The sequence below is a fragment of the Panulirus ornatus genome, chromosome 48, assembly GCF_036320965.1.
Source record: "Panulirus ornatus isolate Po-2019 chromosome 48, ASM3632096v1, whole genome shotgun sequence".
NCBI classification, from domain to species: domain Eukaryota; kingdom Metazoa; phylum Arthropoda; class Malacostraca; order Decapoda; family Palinuridae; genus Panulirus; species Panulirus ornatus.
Window position 1 is genome coordinate 12506425 of NC_092271.1, and position 16738 is coordinate 12523162.

The 16738-nt window shown below is 40.4% G+C and overlaps 1 protein-coding gene across 1 annotated transcript in view; it reads right to left on the reverse strand.

Annotated features, from left to right (window-relative positions):
* Positions 1-16738, reverse strand: part of Cnep1r2 (CTD nuclear envelope phosphatase 1 regulatory subunit 2) — a 47966-nt gene that overhangs the window by 3897 nt on the left and 27331 nt on the right. The window contains exon 3 of the mRNA XM_071690577.1: positions 695-766. Coding sequence (XP_071546678.1) covers positions 695-766 — 72 coding nt within the window. The remainder of the gene's footprint in view (positions 1-694; positions 767-16738) is intronic.

Consider the following 16738-nt stretch of genomic DNA (forward strand, 5'->3'; position numbering starts at 1 on the left):
ACTTTACTTCCATTTCCATTTACCAAGGCATGGTGAAGTACATTTAGCCTACTGGTTAACTGACAAACATCCAGAACTTAGGTTCAGAGTACAACAATAAACATGGACTTAAAAATAACATATGCCATGCTTAATTTTAATGCACTTTTGCACACTTTAAACACTTAAGCATAAGATTCATGAAAAAGTGTATGGATGTATTTCTTATATGAATGCTAATTGCAAATGATCAGAAACTAATCACTATTTCAGTTTGATTCCCATTACTTTGTCCCATACCTATCCTCAAACTCCCAATCTGCATCTTTTGTTAATTACCAACAACATATGTTGAATTTTATATACATGTACTATCATGAGCCTTAATGTTACTTATTCACCCAATGACTGCCAATATCCCATTTGTGGGGTGCTACACCCTTGGGAGTTGACTGCAACCACCTCAGAACCACTATTATGGGGCTCAAGTAGCTCTGAGGATGCATTCCTCTAAAAGAAAGAGAAAGGATGGCATCCTTTGGGGCATGAGGGTCCTCGAAAAGACTGTTATCCTTTCCATTCACTGATCATAGCCTTACAGAAGCTGGCATCTTTTTCGTGGTTTAACCAACTAGCAAGCAGAGTCTGACAATACCCACTAAATCAATTATGAAATATATTCAGCTTATTACAAATGAGTAACAATATAACTCACTTCTCCAACGAGTTGTGGCAGGCTGTAGTCGAGCAATTACTTCTGTTAGCCGTCGCTCAAATGCTTTCAAGTCTGAAAGAGGTCAGATTGACATACTGTTATGTATGGAAGTTATCACATGTAAGGAAACTGGTTAGTAAATGATAAGCATCTTGGGAAATGTTGAAATGGTGTTTACAGTGTCACGGGGATGTGTGATATTAGAGTAAGGGGGAATCTGTGAGTAAAGGTCACCGAAATGTGAGGCAAGGATACACTTTTTATTCCTACATAGTGACTGGAGAATGGTCATGAAGTGGTTTAGGAGGGATGGGCCTAGTACTACAGTGGAGAATTGAGTGTCAAGCATGTTGACAGGAATGTCTTGGGAGGATCTTTTCAATTCATAAATGTTTCGTGTGTAGTAATTACGTAGCCAGTGTCTGTGGTTACTTCTCTAACACAAGAAACAGCAAACAAGTTATCATTATTTTCATTATACATAGTTGCTATCTCCCGCGTTAGCGAGGTAGCGCAAGGAAACAGACGAAAGAATGGCCCAACCCACCCACATACACATGCATATACATAAATACCCACACATTCACATATACATCCTATACATTTCAACGTATACATACATATACATACTGCTTTCATCCATTCCCGTCGCCACCCTGCCACACATGAAATGGCACCCCCCTCCCCCCATGCACACACAAGGTAGCGCTAGGAAAAGACATCAAAGGCCACATTTGTTCACACTAAGTCTCTAGCTGTCATGTATAATGCACCGAAATCACAGCTCCCTTTCCACATCCAGGCCCCACAAAACTTTCCATGGTTTACCACAGATGCTTCATATGCCCTGGTTCAATCCATTGACAGCACATTGACCCCAGTATACCACATCATTCCAATTCACTCTATTCCTTGCACGCCATTCACCCTCCTGTATGATCAGACCTCTATTGCTCAAAATCTTTTCCACTCCATCCTTCCACCTCCAATTTGATCTCCCACTTCTTGTTCCCTCCACCTCTGACACATATATCCCTTTCAATCTCTCCTCACTCATTCTCTCCATTTGACCAAACCATTTCAATACACCCTCTTCTGCTCTCTCAACCACACTCTTTTTTATTACCACACATTTCTCTTACCCTTTCATTGCTTACTCGATCAAACCACCTCACACCACATACTGTCCTAAAACATTTCATTTCCAACACATCCACCCTCCTCTGCACAACCTTATCTATAGCCTATGCCTCGCAACCATATAACATTGTTGGAACCACTATTCCTTCAAACATACCCATTTTTGCTCTCCGAGATAATGTTCTCTCCTTCCACACATTCTTCAACGCTCCAAGAACCTTCGCCCCCCTCCCCCACCCTGTGACTCACTTACACTTCCATGGTTCCATCTGCTGCTAAATTCACTCCTAGATATTTAAAACACTTCACTTCCTCCAGTTTTTCTCCATTCAAACTTGCTTCCCAATTAACTTGTCCCTCAACCCTACTGAAACTAACAACCATGCTCTTATTCACATTTACTCTCAGCTTTCTTCTTTCACACACTTTACCAAACTCAGTCACAAGCTTCTGCTGTTTCTCACCCGAATCAGCCACCAGTGCTGTATCATCAGCGAGCAACAACTGACTCACTTCCCAAGCCCTCTCATCCACAAGAGACTGCATACTTGCCCCTCTTTCCAAAACTCTTGCATTCACCTCCCTAACAACCCCATCCATAAACAAATTAAACAACCATGGAAAAATCATGCACCCCTACTGCAAACCAACATTCACTGAGAACTAATCATTTTCCTCTCTTCCTACTCGTACACATGTCTTACATCCTTTATGAAAACTTTTCACTGCTTCTAGCAACTTACCTCCCACACCATATAGTCTTAATACCTTCCACAAAGCATCTTGATCAACACCGTCATATGCCTTCTCCAGATCCATAAATGCCACATAAAAATCCATCAGTTTTTCTAAGTGTTTCTCACATACATTCTTCAAACCAAACACCTGACCACTACCTCTACCACTTCTGAAATCACACTGCTCTTCCCCTTTACCTTTGTATAATGGCTCTATGCATGCATTCCGCCAATCCTCAGGCACTTCACCATGAGGACAACATGTGGTGTGAGGTGCTTTGATCAAGTAAGTAATGTAAGGGTATGAGAGATGTGAGGAAATAAATAGAGTATGATTGAGAAAGCAGAAGAGGGTGTGTTGAAATGGTTGGGACATATCAAGAGAATGAGTGAGGAAAGGTTGACAAGGAGGATATATGTATCAGAGGTGGATGGAACAAGGAGAAATGGGAGACCAAATAGGAGGTGGAAGGATGGAGTGAAAAAAATTTTAAGTGATTGGGGCCTCAATATAAAGGAGGAGGAGAGGCATGCAAGGAATAGAGTGAATTGGAATGATGTGGTATAGCAGGGTTGATGTGCTATCAATGGACTGTTGGTTAACCAAGGCATGTGAAATTTCTGGGGTCAACTATAGAAAGGTCTGTGGGGCCTGGATGTGTATAGGGAGCTGTGGTTTCGGTGCATTACACATGACAGCTAGAGACTGTGTGTGAACAAATGAGGCCTTTTTTCTGTTTTTCTAGCACTACTTCGCTGATGCAGAGGGTAGCGATGCTGTTTCCTATGGGGTGCAGTAGCACCGGGAATGAATGAAGGCAAGCTAGTACGAATATGTAAAAGAGTAAATATGTGTATATGTATGAATATGTGTGTGAATAGGCATTTATGAATATGTATGTGTATATAAGTGGATGGGCCATTCTTTGTCTATTTCCTGGCACTACCTTGCTGAAGCGGGAAACAGCGATTAAGTATAATATATATATACACACACACACACACATATATATATTTATTTACTTTGCTTTGTCGCTGTCCCCCACGCCTGTGAGGAAGCACAAGGAAACAGACGAAAGAAATGGCCCAACCCACTCCCACACACATGCACACACGCAAACATACACACCCACACATCCCAACGTACACACATATATACACACACATATACACACATGCACACAATTCACACTGTCTGCCCCTACTCACCCCATCGCCACCCTGCCACACACAGAATAACATCCCCCTCCCCCCTCATGTGCGCGAGGCAGCGCCAGGAAAAGACAACAAAGGCCCCATTCGCTCACACTCAGTCTCCAGCTGTCATGCAATAATGCCCGAAACCACAGCTTCCTTTCCACATCCAGGCCCCACAGAACTTTCCATGGTTTACCCCAGACACTTCACATGCCCTCATTCAATCCATTGACAGCACGTCGACCCCGGTATACCACATCGATCCAATTCACTCTATTCCTTGCCCGCATTTCACCCTCCTGCATGTTAAGGCCCTGATCACTCAAAATCTTTTTCACTCCATCTTTCCACCTCCAATTTGGTCTCCCACTTCTCCTCGTTCCCTCCAACTCCGACACATATATCCTCTTGGTCAATCTTTCCTCACTCATTCTCTCCATGTGCCCAAACCATTTCAAAACACCCTCTTCTGCTCTCTCAACCACGCTCTTTTTATTTCCACACATTTCTCTTACCCTTACATTACTTACTCGATCAAACCACCTCACACCACTTATTGTCCTCAAACATCTCATTTCCAGCACATCCACCCTCCTGCGCACAACTCTATCCATAGCCCACGCCTCGCAACCATACAACATTGTTGGAACCACTATTCCTTCAAACATACCCATTTTTGCTTTCCAAGATAATGTTCTCCACTTCCACACATTCTTCATGGCTCCTAGGATTTTCGCCCCCTCCCCCACCCTATGATTTACTTCCGCTTCCATCCGCTGCTAGATCCACTCCCAGATATCTAAAACACTTTACTTCCTCCAGTTTTTCTCCATTCAAACTTACCTCCCAATGGACTTGACCCTCAACCCTACTGTACCTAATAACCTTGCTCTTATTCACATTTACTCTTAACTTTCTTCTTTCACACACTTTACCAAACTCAGTCACCAGCTTCTGCAGTTTCTCACATGAATCAGCCACCAGCGCTGTATCATCAGCGAACAACAACTGACTCACTTCCCAAGCTCTCTCATCCCCAACAGACTTCATACTTGCCCCTCTTTCCAAAACTCTTGCATTCACCTCCCTAACAACCCCATCCATAAACAAATTAAACAACCATGGAGACATCACACACCCTTGCCGCAAACCTACATTCACTGAGAACCAATCACTTTCCTCTCTTCCTGCACGTACACATGCCTTACATCCTCGATAAAAACTTTTCACTGCTTCTAACAACTTGCCTCCCACACCATATATTCTTAATACCTTCCACAGAGCATCTCTATCAACTCTATCATATGCCTTCTCCAGATCCATAAATGCTACATACAAATCCATTTGCTTTTCTAAGTATTTCTCACATACATTCTTCAAAGCAAACACCTGATCCACACATCCTCTACCACTTCTGAAACCACACTGCTCTTCCCCAATCTCATGCTCTGTACATGCCTTCACCCTCTCAATCAATACCCTCCCATATAATTTACCAGGAATACTCAACAAACTTATACCTCTGTAATTTCAGCACTCACTCTTATCCCCTTTGCCTTTGTACAATGGCACTATGCACGCATTCTGCCAATCCTCAGGCACCTCACCATGAGTCATACATACATCAAATAACCTTACCAACCAGTCAATAATACAGTCACCCCCTTTTTTTAATAAATTCCACTGCAATACCATCCAAACCTGCTGCCTTGCCAGCTTTCATCTTCCGAAAAGCTTTTACTACCTATAGCATGGGCTATAGATAGAGTTGTGCGGAAGAGGGTGGATGTGTTGGAAATAAGATGTTTGAGGACAATACGTGGTGTGAGGTGGTTTGATCGAGTAAGTAATGAAAGGGTAGGAGAGATGTGTGGTAATAAAAAGAGTGTGGTTGAGAGAGCAGAAGAGGGTGTTTTGAAACGGTTTGGTCACATGGAAAGAATGAGTGAGGGAAGATTGATAAAGAGGATATATGTGTCAGAGGTGGAGGGAGTGAGGAGAAGTGGGAGACCAAATAGGAGGTGGAAGGATGGAGTGAAAAAGATTTTGAGTGATTGGGGCCTGAACATGCAGGAGGGTGAAAGGTGTGCAAGGAACAGAGTGAATTGGAACGATGTGGTATACCGGGATTGACGTGCTGTCAATGGATTGAACAAGGGCACGTGAAGCGTCTGGGGTAAACAATGGAAAGTTCTGTTGGGCCTGGATGTGGAAAGGGTAGCTGTGGTTTCAGTGCATTATACATGACAGCTAGAAACTGAGTGTGAACCAATGTGGCCTTTGTTGTCTATTCCTAGTGCTACCTTGCGCACATGCGGGGTAGACAAATGTAACTATTTATCTAAAATGAATGGTCTTCTAAATGATGACACAACATATTCTAAACTTCGTAAAAATCTCTTAGAAGCAGTTAATTCTCATTTCAATAAAGAAATGAAGTTGTTGTTGAAAGGTAATAATTCTCTTATCAAAAGTTTGTCATCTTTGTCCCCTTCATTGCCATATATGAATGGACTTATCAAAACATAAACAGAATTTTCCAGCAAGACCTATAGTGAGTTCAGTAGGCTCCATCACATATAAATTGTCAAAATGGTTAGTTTCTTTATTAAGCCCTTTAGTGGGTGAGGTATCAAATTCTAATATCATGAACAATGTAGATTTAGTCAACAAGCTTAACAATATGAATGTTAATTCTGATTTCAAACTAGTTAGCTTTGATGTTTCCTTGCTTTTCACTAAAGTTCCAGTTCATGACCTTTTAGAATATTTATTTGATGTCTTGAGTGATATTCATTTACCTGTCTCAAAGTCTGTTTTCATTGAACTGATAAAATTGTGTATAAAAGACTGTGTATCTCAATTCAATGGAGATTATTATGCTCAAAACTTTGGTATGGCAATGGGTAACCTTCTTTCACCTGTACTAAGTAATCTTTATGTGAAATTTTTGAAACAAAATTACAAAAGGATATCTTACCTTCTAATGCAATTTGGTTTAGGTAAGTAGATGATGTTCTATGTGTTTGGCCAACAAATGAAAATTTACAAATATTTCTTCCCTTACTTAACAATTTAGTACCTTCCATAAAATTTACTGTAAAAGTGAAAATAATGGTATGTTACCCTTTTTTGATTGCATGATTCATAGACAAGGAAACAAGTTTAAGTTTAGCATATACAGAAAACCCACCAATGTATGCTCATATATCCATTATTACTCATCTCAACATGAGAGTTAAATTATCATAATTCAATCTATGTTCCTTAGGGCATTTCGTATTTGCAGTCCAGAGTTTATTGATGATGAGTTTGAGAAGATATATTCTATTGGATCTAAGTTAAAGTACCCTAGATCTTTCATTGATAAATCCCTTAAGTTAGCAAAGAAATCATTTTATAGAGTTGAGCCCAAACCTCCCATTGACACTAAGAATCTTTAGTTCTCCCTTTTAATAATAATTTCACTTCACTTCCCATGTTGCTTAAATCCTTTAATGTAAATGTTGCCTTTAGCAACAATAATACTATAATGAATATGTTAATCAGGAATTCACCAGAAAATTCTCTTGCATGCATCTATAAAGTGCCTTGTGGAAATTGATATATTTTATGTTGGTCAGACTGGTAAGGATCTTTCTGTTAGCCTTAAGCAACATAAATATAGTATAAGAACGGGACAAGAATCAAAGCCTTGTTTAATCACGTTAAAAACTGTGATCATTGTATTGACTGGAGTAATGCCATCTCAGTTATTAACTTTATTACCGAGAGAAATATCATTAAATCTTCTATTATTAAATACACAAAGAATTATAATCTTAATATTAGTGATGGTCTATACAAATTAGATATCTTTATTGTTGATAAAATTTGTAAAATGATAAGTTTATGAACACTCGTATGTTTTGGACAATCACGTTTACCAAATGGCATCCTAGCTTCGTCTCTTCGATGTATATCAACTGACATATTTCTCTCTTGTGTCTCCCCTGATGATATGATTATTAAAAGTAAGTGCACTTAGGAACTTATCATGTTTCATTTAACACATGGACTCATAGGAATATCTTGATCATGCGCAAAGTTGTGATCCTTTCAAACATATATATATATATGTTTGCTTTGAAGAATGTATGTGAGAAATACTTAGAAAAGCAAATGGATTTGTATGTAGCATTTATGGATCTGGAGAAGGCATATGATAGAGTTGATAGAGATGCTCTGTGGAAGGTATTAAGAATATATGGTCTGGGGGGCAAGTTGTTAGAAGCAGTGAAAAGTTTTTATCGAGGATGTAAGGCATGGTGTACATGTAGGAAGAGAGGAAAGTGATTGGTTCTCAGTGAATGTTGGTTTGCGGCAGGGGTGTGTGATGTCTCCATGGTTGTTTAATTTTTTATGGATGGAGTTGTTAGGGAGGTGAATGCAAGAGTTTTGGAAAGAGGGGCAAGTATGCAGTCTGTTGTGGATGAGAGAGCTTGGGAAGTGAGTCAGTTGTTGTTCGCTGATGATACAGCACTGGTGGCTGATTTGGGTGAGAAACTGCAGAAGCTGGTGACTGAGTTTGGTAAAGTGTGTGAAGGAAGAAAGCTGAGAGTAAATGTGAATAAGAGCAAGGTTATTAGGTACAGTAGGGTTGAGGGACAAGTCAACTGGGAGGTAAGTTTGAATGGAGAAAAACTGGAGGAAGTAAAGTGTTTTAGATATCTGGGAGTGGATTTGGCAGTGGATGGAACCATGGAAGCGGAAGTGAATCATAGGGTGGGGAAGGGGCAAAAGTTCTGGGAGTGTTGAAGAATGTGTGGAAGTCAAGAACATTATCTCGGAAAACAAAAATGGGTATGTTTGAAGGAATAGTGGTTCCGACAATGTTATATGGTTGCGAGGTGTGGGCTACAGATAGAGTTGTGCGGAGGAGGATGGATGTGCTGGAAATGAGATGTCTGAGGACAATATGTGGTGTGAGGTGGTTTGATCGAGTAAGTAATAATAAGGTAAGAGGGATGTGTGGTAATAAAAAGTGTGTGGTAAAGAGAGCAGAAGAGGGTGTTTTGAAATGGTTTGGTCACATGGAGAGAATGAGTGAGGAAAGATTGACCAAGAAAATATATGTGTCAGAGGTGGAGGGAATGAGGAGAAGTGGGAGATCAAATTGGAGGTGGAAAGATGGAGTGAAAAAGATTTTGAGTGATCAGGGCCTGAACATGCAGGAGGGTAAAAGGCGTGCAAGGAATTGAGTGAATTGAAACGATGTGGTATACCGGGGTCGACATGCTGTCAATGGATAGAACGAGGGCGTGTGAAGTGTCTGGGGTAAACCATGGAAAGTTCTGTGGGGCCTGGACGTGGAAAGGGAGCTATGGTTTCAGTGCATTATACCTGACAGCTAGAGACTGAGTGTGAACGAATGTGGCCTTTGCTGTTTTTTCCTAACACTACCTTGTGCACATGTGGGGGTTGTTATTTCATGTGTGGCAAGTGTGGCGATGGGAAAGAATAAAGGCAGACAATATGAATTATGTACATGTGTGTATATATGTATATGTCTGTGTGTGTATATATATGTATATGTTGAGATGTATAAGTATGTATATTTGCGTGAGGACGTGTATGTATATACATGTGTATGTGGGTGGGTTGGGCCATTCTTTCGTCTGTTTCCTTGCACTACCTCGCTATCACAGGAGACAGCGACAAAGCAAAATAAATAAAACAAATAAATATTATTTTATACATACACGTCCACACATCTCAACGTATACATATATATGCACACACTGACATATGCATATCATATATACACATGTACATAATTCATACTGTCTGCCTTTATTCATTCCCATCACCACCCCACCTGTACACATGAAATGCCAACCCCCCCCCCCCAAATGTGCGCGAGGTAGCGCTAGGAAAAGACAACAAAGGCCACATTTGTTCACACTCAGTCTGTAGCTGTCATGTAATAATGCACCGAAACTACAGCTCCCTTTCCACATCCAGGCCCCACAGAACTATCCATGGTTTACCCCAGACACTTCACATGCCCTGGTTCAATCCATTGACAGCACGTCGACCCCGGTATACCACATCGATCCAATTCACTCTATTCCTTGCCCGCATTTCACCCTCCTGCATGTTAAGGCCCTGATCACTCAAAATCTTTTTCACTCCATCTTTCCACCTCCAATTTGGTCTCCCACTTCTCCTCGTTCCCTCCAACTCCGACACATATATCCTCTTGGTCAATCTTTCCTCACTCATTCTCTCCATGTGCCCAAACCATTTCAAAACACCCTCTTCTGCTCTCTCAACCACGCTCTTTTTATTTCCACACATTTCTCTTACCCTTACATTACTTACTCGATCAAACCACCTCACACCACTTATTGTCCTCAAACATCTCATTTCCAGCACATCCACCCTCCTGCGCACAACTCTATCCATAGCCCACGCCTCGCAACCATACAACATTGTTGGAACCACTATTCCTTCAAACATACCCATTTTTGCTTTCCAAGATAATGTTCTCCACTTCCACACATTCTTCATGGCTCCCAGGATTTTCGCCCCCTCCCCCACCCTATGATTTACTTCCGCTTCCATCCGCTGCTAGATCCACTCCCAGATATCTAAAACACTTTACTTCCTCCAGTTTTTCTCCATTCAAACTTACCTCCCAATGGACTTGACCCTCAACCCTACTGTACCTAATAACCTTGCTCTTATTCACATTTACTCTTAACTTTCTTCTTTCACACACTTTACCAAACTCAGTCACCAGCTTCTGCAGTTTCTCACATGAATCAGCCACCAGCGCTGTATCATCAGCGAACAACAACTGACTCACTTCCCAAGCTCTCTCATCCCCAACAGACTTCATACTTGCCCCTCTTTCCAAAACTCTTGCATTCACCTCCCTAACAACCCCATCCATAAACAAATTAAACAACCATGGAGACATCACACACCCTTGCCGCAAACCTACATTCACTGAGAACCAATCACTTTCCTCTCTTCCTACACGTACACATGCCTTACATCCTCGATAAAAACTTTTCACTGCTTCTAACAACTTGCCTCCCACACCATATATTCTTAATACCTTCCACAGAGCATCTCTATCAACTCTATCATATGCCTTCTCCAGATCCATAAATGCTACATACAAATCCATTTGCTTTTCTAAGTATTTCTCACATACATTCTTCAAAGCAAACACCTGATCCACACATCCTCTACCACTTCTGAAACCACACTGCTCTTCCCCAATCTCATGCTCTGTACATGCCTTCACCCTCTCAATCAATACCCTCCCATATAATTTACCAGGAATACTCAACAAACTTATACCTCTGTAATTTCAGCACTCACTCTTATCCCCTTTGCCTTTGTACAATGGCACTATGCACGCATTCTGCCAATCCTCAGGCACCTCACCATGAGTCATACATACATCAAATAACCTTACCAACCAGTCAATAATACAGTCACCCCCTTTTTTTAATAAATTCCACTGCAATACCATCCAAACCTGCTGCCTTGCCAGCTTTCATCTTCCGCAAAGCTTTTACTACCTATAGCATGGGCTATAGATAGAGTTGTGCGGAAGAGGGTGGATGTGTTGGAAATAAGATGTTTGAGGACAATACGTGGTGTGAGGTGGTTTGATCGAGTAAGTAATGAAAGGGTAAGAGAGATGTGTGGTAATAAAAAGAGTGTGGTTGAGAGAGCAGAAGAGGGTGTTTTGAAACGGTTTGGTCACATGGAAAGAATGAGTGAGGGAAGATTGATAAAGAGGATATATGTGTCAGAGGTGGAGGGAGTGAGGAGAAGTGGGAGACCAAATAGGAGGTGGAAGGATGGAGTGAAAAAGATTTTGAGTGATTGGGGCCTGAACATGCAGGAGGGTGAAAGGTGTGCAAGGAACAGAGTGAATTGGAACGATGTGGTATACCGGGGTTGACGTGCTGTCAATGGATTGAACAAGGGCACGTGAAGCGTCTGGGGTAAACAATGGAAAGTTCTGTTGGGCCTGGATGTGGGAAGGGTAGCTGTGGTTTCAGTGCATTATACATGACAGCTAGAAACTGAGTGTGAACCAATGTGGCCTTTGTTGTCTATTCCTAGTGCTACCTTGCGCACATGCGGGGTAGACAAATGTAACTATTTATCTAAAATGAATGGTCTTCTAAATGATGACACAACATATTCTAAACTTCGTAAAAATCTCTTAGAAGCAGTTAATTCTCATTTCAATAAAGAAATGAAGTTGTTGTTGAAAGGTAATAATTCTCTTATCAAAAGTTTGTCATCTTTGTCCCCTTCATTGCCATATATGAATGGACTTATCAAAACATAAACAGAATTTTCCAGCAAGACCTATAGTGAGTTCAGTAGGCTCCATCACATATAAATTGTCAAAATGGTTAGTTTCTTTATTAAGCCCTTTAGTGGGTGAGGTATCAAATTCTAATATCATGAACAATGTAGATTTAGTCAACAAGCTTAACAATATGAATGTTAATTCTGATTTCAAACTAGTTAGCTTTGATGTTTCCTTGCTTTTCACTAAAGTTCCAGTTCATGACCTTTTAGAATATTTATTTGATGTCTTGAGTGATATTCATTTACCTGTCTCAAAGTCTGTTTTCATTGAACTGATAAAATTGTGTATAAAAGACTGTGTATCTCAATTCAATGGAGATTATTATGCTCAAAACTTTGGTATGGCAATGGGTAACCTTCTTTCACCTGTACTAAGTAATCTTTATGTGAAATTTTTGAAACAAAATTACAAAAGGATATCTTACCTTCTAATGCAATTTGGTTTAGGTAAGTAGATGATGTTCTATGTGTTTGGCCAACAAATGAAAATTTACAAATATTTCTTCCCTTACTTAACAATTTAGTACCTTCCATAAAATTTACTGTAGAAAGTGAAAATAATGGTATGTTACCCTTTTTTGATTGCATGATTCATAGACAAGGAAACAAGTTTAAGTTTAGCATATACAGAAAACCCACCAATGTATGCTCATATATCCATTATTACTCATCTCAACATGAGAGTTAAATTATCATAATTCAATCTATGTTCCTTAGGGCATTTCGTATTTGCAGTCCAGAGTTTATTGATGATGAGTTTGAGAAGATATATTCTATTGGATCTAAGTTAAAGTACCCTAGATCTTTCATTGATAAATCCCTTAAGTTAGCAAAGAAATCATTTTATAGAGTTGAGCCCAAACCTCCCATTGACACTAAGAATCTTTTAGTTCTCCCTTTTAATAATAATTTCACTTCACTTCCCATGTTGCTTAAATCCTTTAATGTAAATGTTGCCTTTAGCAACAATAATACTATAATGAATATGTTAATCAGGAATTCACCAGAAAATTCTCTTGCATGCATCTATAAAGTGCCTTGTGGAAATTGATATATTTTATGTTGGTCAGACTGGTAAGGATCTTTCTGTTAGCCTTAAGCAACATAAATATAGTATAAGAACGGGACAAGAATCAAAGCCTTGTTTAATCACGTTAAAAACTGTGATCATTGTATTGACTGGAGTAATGCCATCTCAGTTATTAACTTTATTACCGAGAGAAATATCATTAAATCTTCTATTATTAAATACACAAAGAATTATAATCTTAATATTAGTGATGGTCTATACAAATTAGATATCTTTATTGTTGATAAAATTTGTAAAATGATAAGTTTATGAACACTCGTATGTTTTGGACAATCACGTTTACCAAATGGCATCCTAGCTTCGTCTCTTCGATGTATATCAACTGACATATTTCTCTCTTGTGTCTCCCCTGATGATATGATTATTAAAAGTAAGTGCACTTAGGAACTTATCATGTTTCATTTAACACATGGACTCATAGGAATATCTTGATCATGCGCAAAGTTGTGATCCTTTCAAACATATATATATATATGTTTGCTTTGAAGAATGTATGTGAGAAATACTTAGAAAAGCAAATGGATTTGTATGTAGCATTTATGGATCTGGAGAAGGCATATGATAGAGTTGATAGAGATGCTCTGTGGAAGGTATTAAGAATATATGGTCTGGGGGGCAAGTTGTTAGAAGCAGTGAAAAGTTTTTATCGAGGATGTAAGGCATGTGTACATGTAGGAAGAGAGGAAAGTGATTGGTTCTCAGTGAATGTTGGTTTGCGGCAGGGGTGTGTGATGTCTCCATGGTTGTTTAATTTTTTATGGATGGAGTTGTTAGGGAGGTGAATGCAAGAGTTTTGGAAAGAGGGGCAAGTATGCAGTCTGTTGTGGATGAGAGAGCTTGGGAAGTGAGTCAGTTGTTGTTCGCTGATGATACAGCACTGGTGGCTGATTTGGGTGAGAAACTGCAGAAGCTGGTGACTGAGTTTGGTAAAGTGTGTGAAGGAAGAAAGCTGAGAGTAAATGTGAATAAGAGCAAGGTTATTAGGTACAGTAGGGTTGAGGGACAAGTCAACTGGGAGGTAAGTTTGAATGGAGAAAAACTGGAGGAAGTAAAGTGTTTTAGATATCTGGGAGTGGATTTGGCAGTGGATGGAACCATGGAAGCGGAAGTGAATCATAGGGTGGGGGAAGGGGCAAAAGTTCTGGGAGTGTTGAAGAATGTGTGGAAGTCAAGAACATTATCTCGGAAAACAAAAATGGGTATGTTTGAAGGAATAGTGGTTCCGACAATATTATATGGTTGCGAGGCGTGGGCTACAGATAGAGTTGTGCGGAGGAGGATGGATGTGCTGGAAATGAGATGTCTGAGGACAATATGTGGTGTGAGGTGGTTTGATCGAGTAAGTAATAATAAGGTAAGAGAGATGTGTGGTAATAAAAAGTGTGTGGTAAAGAGAGCAGAAGAGGGTGTTTTGAAATGGTTTGGTCACATGGAGAGAATGAGTGAGGAAAGATTGACCAAGAAAATATATGTGTCAGAGGTGGAGGGAATGAGGAGAAGTGGGAGATCAAATTGGAGGTGGAAAGATGGAGTGAAAAAGATTTTGAGTGATCAGGGCCTGAACATGCAGGAGGGTAAAAGGCGTGCAAGGAATTGAGTGAATTGAAACGATGTGGTATACCGGGGTCGACATGCTGTCAATGGATAGAACGAGGGCGTGTGAAGTGTCTGGGGTAAACCATGGAAAGTTCTGTGGGGCCTGGACGTGGAAAGGGAGCTATGGTTTCAGTGCATTATACCTGACAGCTAGAGACTGAGTGTGAACGAATGTGGCCTTTGCTGTTTTTTCCTAACACTACCTTGTGCACATGTGGGGGTTGTTATTTCATGTGTGGCAAGGTGGCGATGGGAAAGAATAAAGGCAGACAATATGAATTATGTACATGTGTGTATATATGTATATGTCTGTGTGTGTATATATATGTATATGTTGAGATGTATAAGTATGTATATTTGCGTGAGGACGTGTATGTATATACATGTGTATGTGGGTGGGTTGGGCCATTCTTTCGTCTGTTTCCTTGCACTACCTCGCTATCACAGGAGACAGCGACAAAGCAAAATAAATAAAACAAATAAATATTATTTTATACATACACGTCCACACATCTCAACGTATACATATATATGCACACACTGACATATGCATATCATATATACACATGTACATAATTCATACTGTCTGCCTTTATTCATTCCCATCACCACCCCACCTGTACACATGAAATGCCAACCCCCTCCCCCCAAATGTGCGCGAGGTAGCGCTAGGAAAAGACAACAAAGGCCACATTTGTTCACACTCAGTCTGTAGCTGTCATGTAATAATGCACCGAAACTACAGCTCCCTTTCCACATCCAGGCCCCACAGAACTATCCATGGTTTACCCCAGACACTTCACATGCCCTGGTTCAATCCAGTGACAGAATGTCAACCCCGGTATACCACATCGTTCCAATTCACTCTATTCCTTGCACGCCTTTCACCATCCTGCATGTTCAGGCCCCGATCACTCAAAATCTTTTTCACTCCATCTTTCCACCTCCAATTTGGTCTTCCACTTCTCCTCGTTCCCTCCACCGCTGACACATATATCCTCTTGGTCAATCTTTCCTCACTCATTCTCTCGATGTGGCCAAACCATTTCAAAACACCCTCTTCTACTCTCTCAACCACACTCTTTTTATTACCACACATCTCTCTTACCCTATTATTACTTACTCGATCAAACCACCTCACACCACATATTGTCCTCAAACATCTCATTTCCAGCACATCCATCCTCCTCCGCACAACTCTATCTATAGCCCACGCCTCGCAACCATAAAACATTGGTGGAACCACTATTCCTTCAAACATAGCCATTTTTGCTTTCTGAGATAATGTTCTCAACTTCCACACATTCTTCAACGCTCACAGAACTTTCGCCCCTCCCCCACCCTATGATTCACTTCCACTTCCATGGTTCCATCCGCTGTCAAATCCATTCCCAGATATCTAAAACACTTCATGTCCTACAGTTTTTCTCCATTCAAACTTACCTCCCAGATGACTTGTCCCTCAACCCTACTGTACCTAATAACCTTGCTCTCATTCACATTTACTCTCAGCTTTCTTCTTTCACACACTTTACCAAACTCAGTTACCAGCTTCTGCAGTTTCTCACATGAATCAGCCACCAGTGCTGTATCATCAGCGAACAACAACTGACTCACTTCCCAAGGTCTCTCATCCACAACAGCCTGCATACTTGCATATATATATATATATATATATATATATATATATATATATGTGTGATGTCTCCATGGTTGTTTAATTTGTTTATGGATGGGGTTGTTAGGGAGGTGAATGCAAGAGTTTTGGAAAGAGGGGCAAGTATGAAGTCTGTTGGGGATGAGAGAGCTTGGGAAGTGAGTCAGTTGTTCGCTGATGATACAGCGCTGGTGGCTGATTCATGTGAGAAACTGCAGAAGCTGGTGACTGAGTTTGGT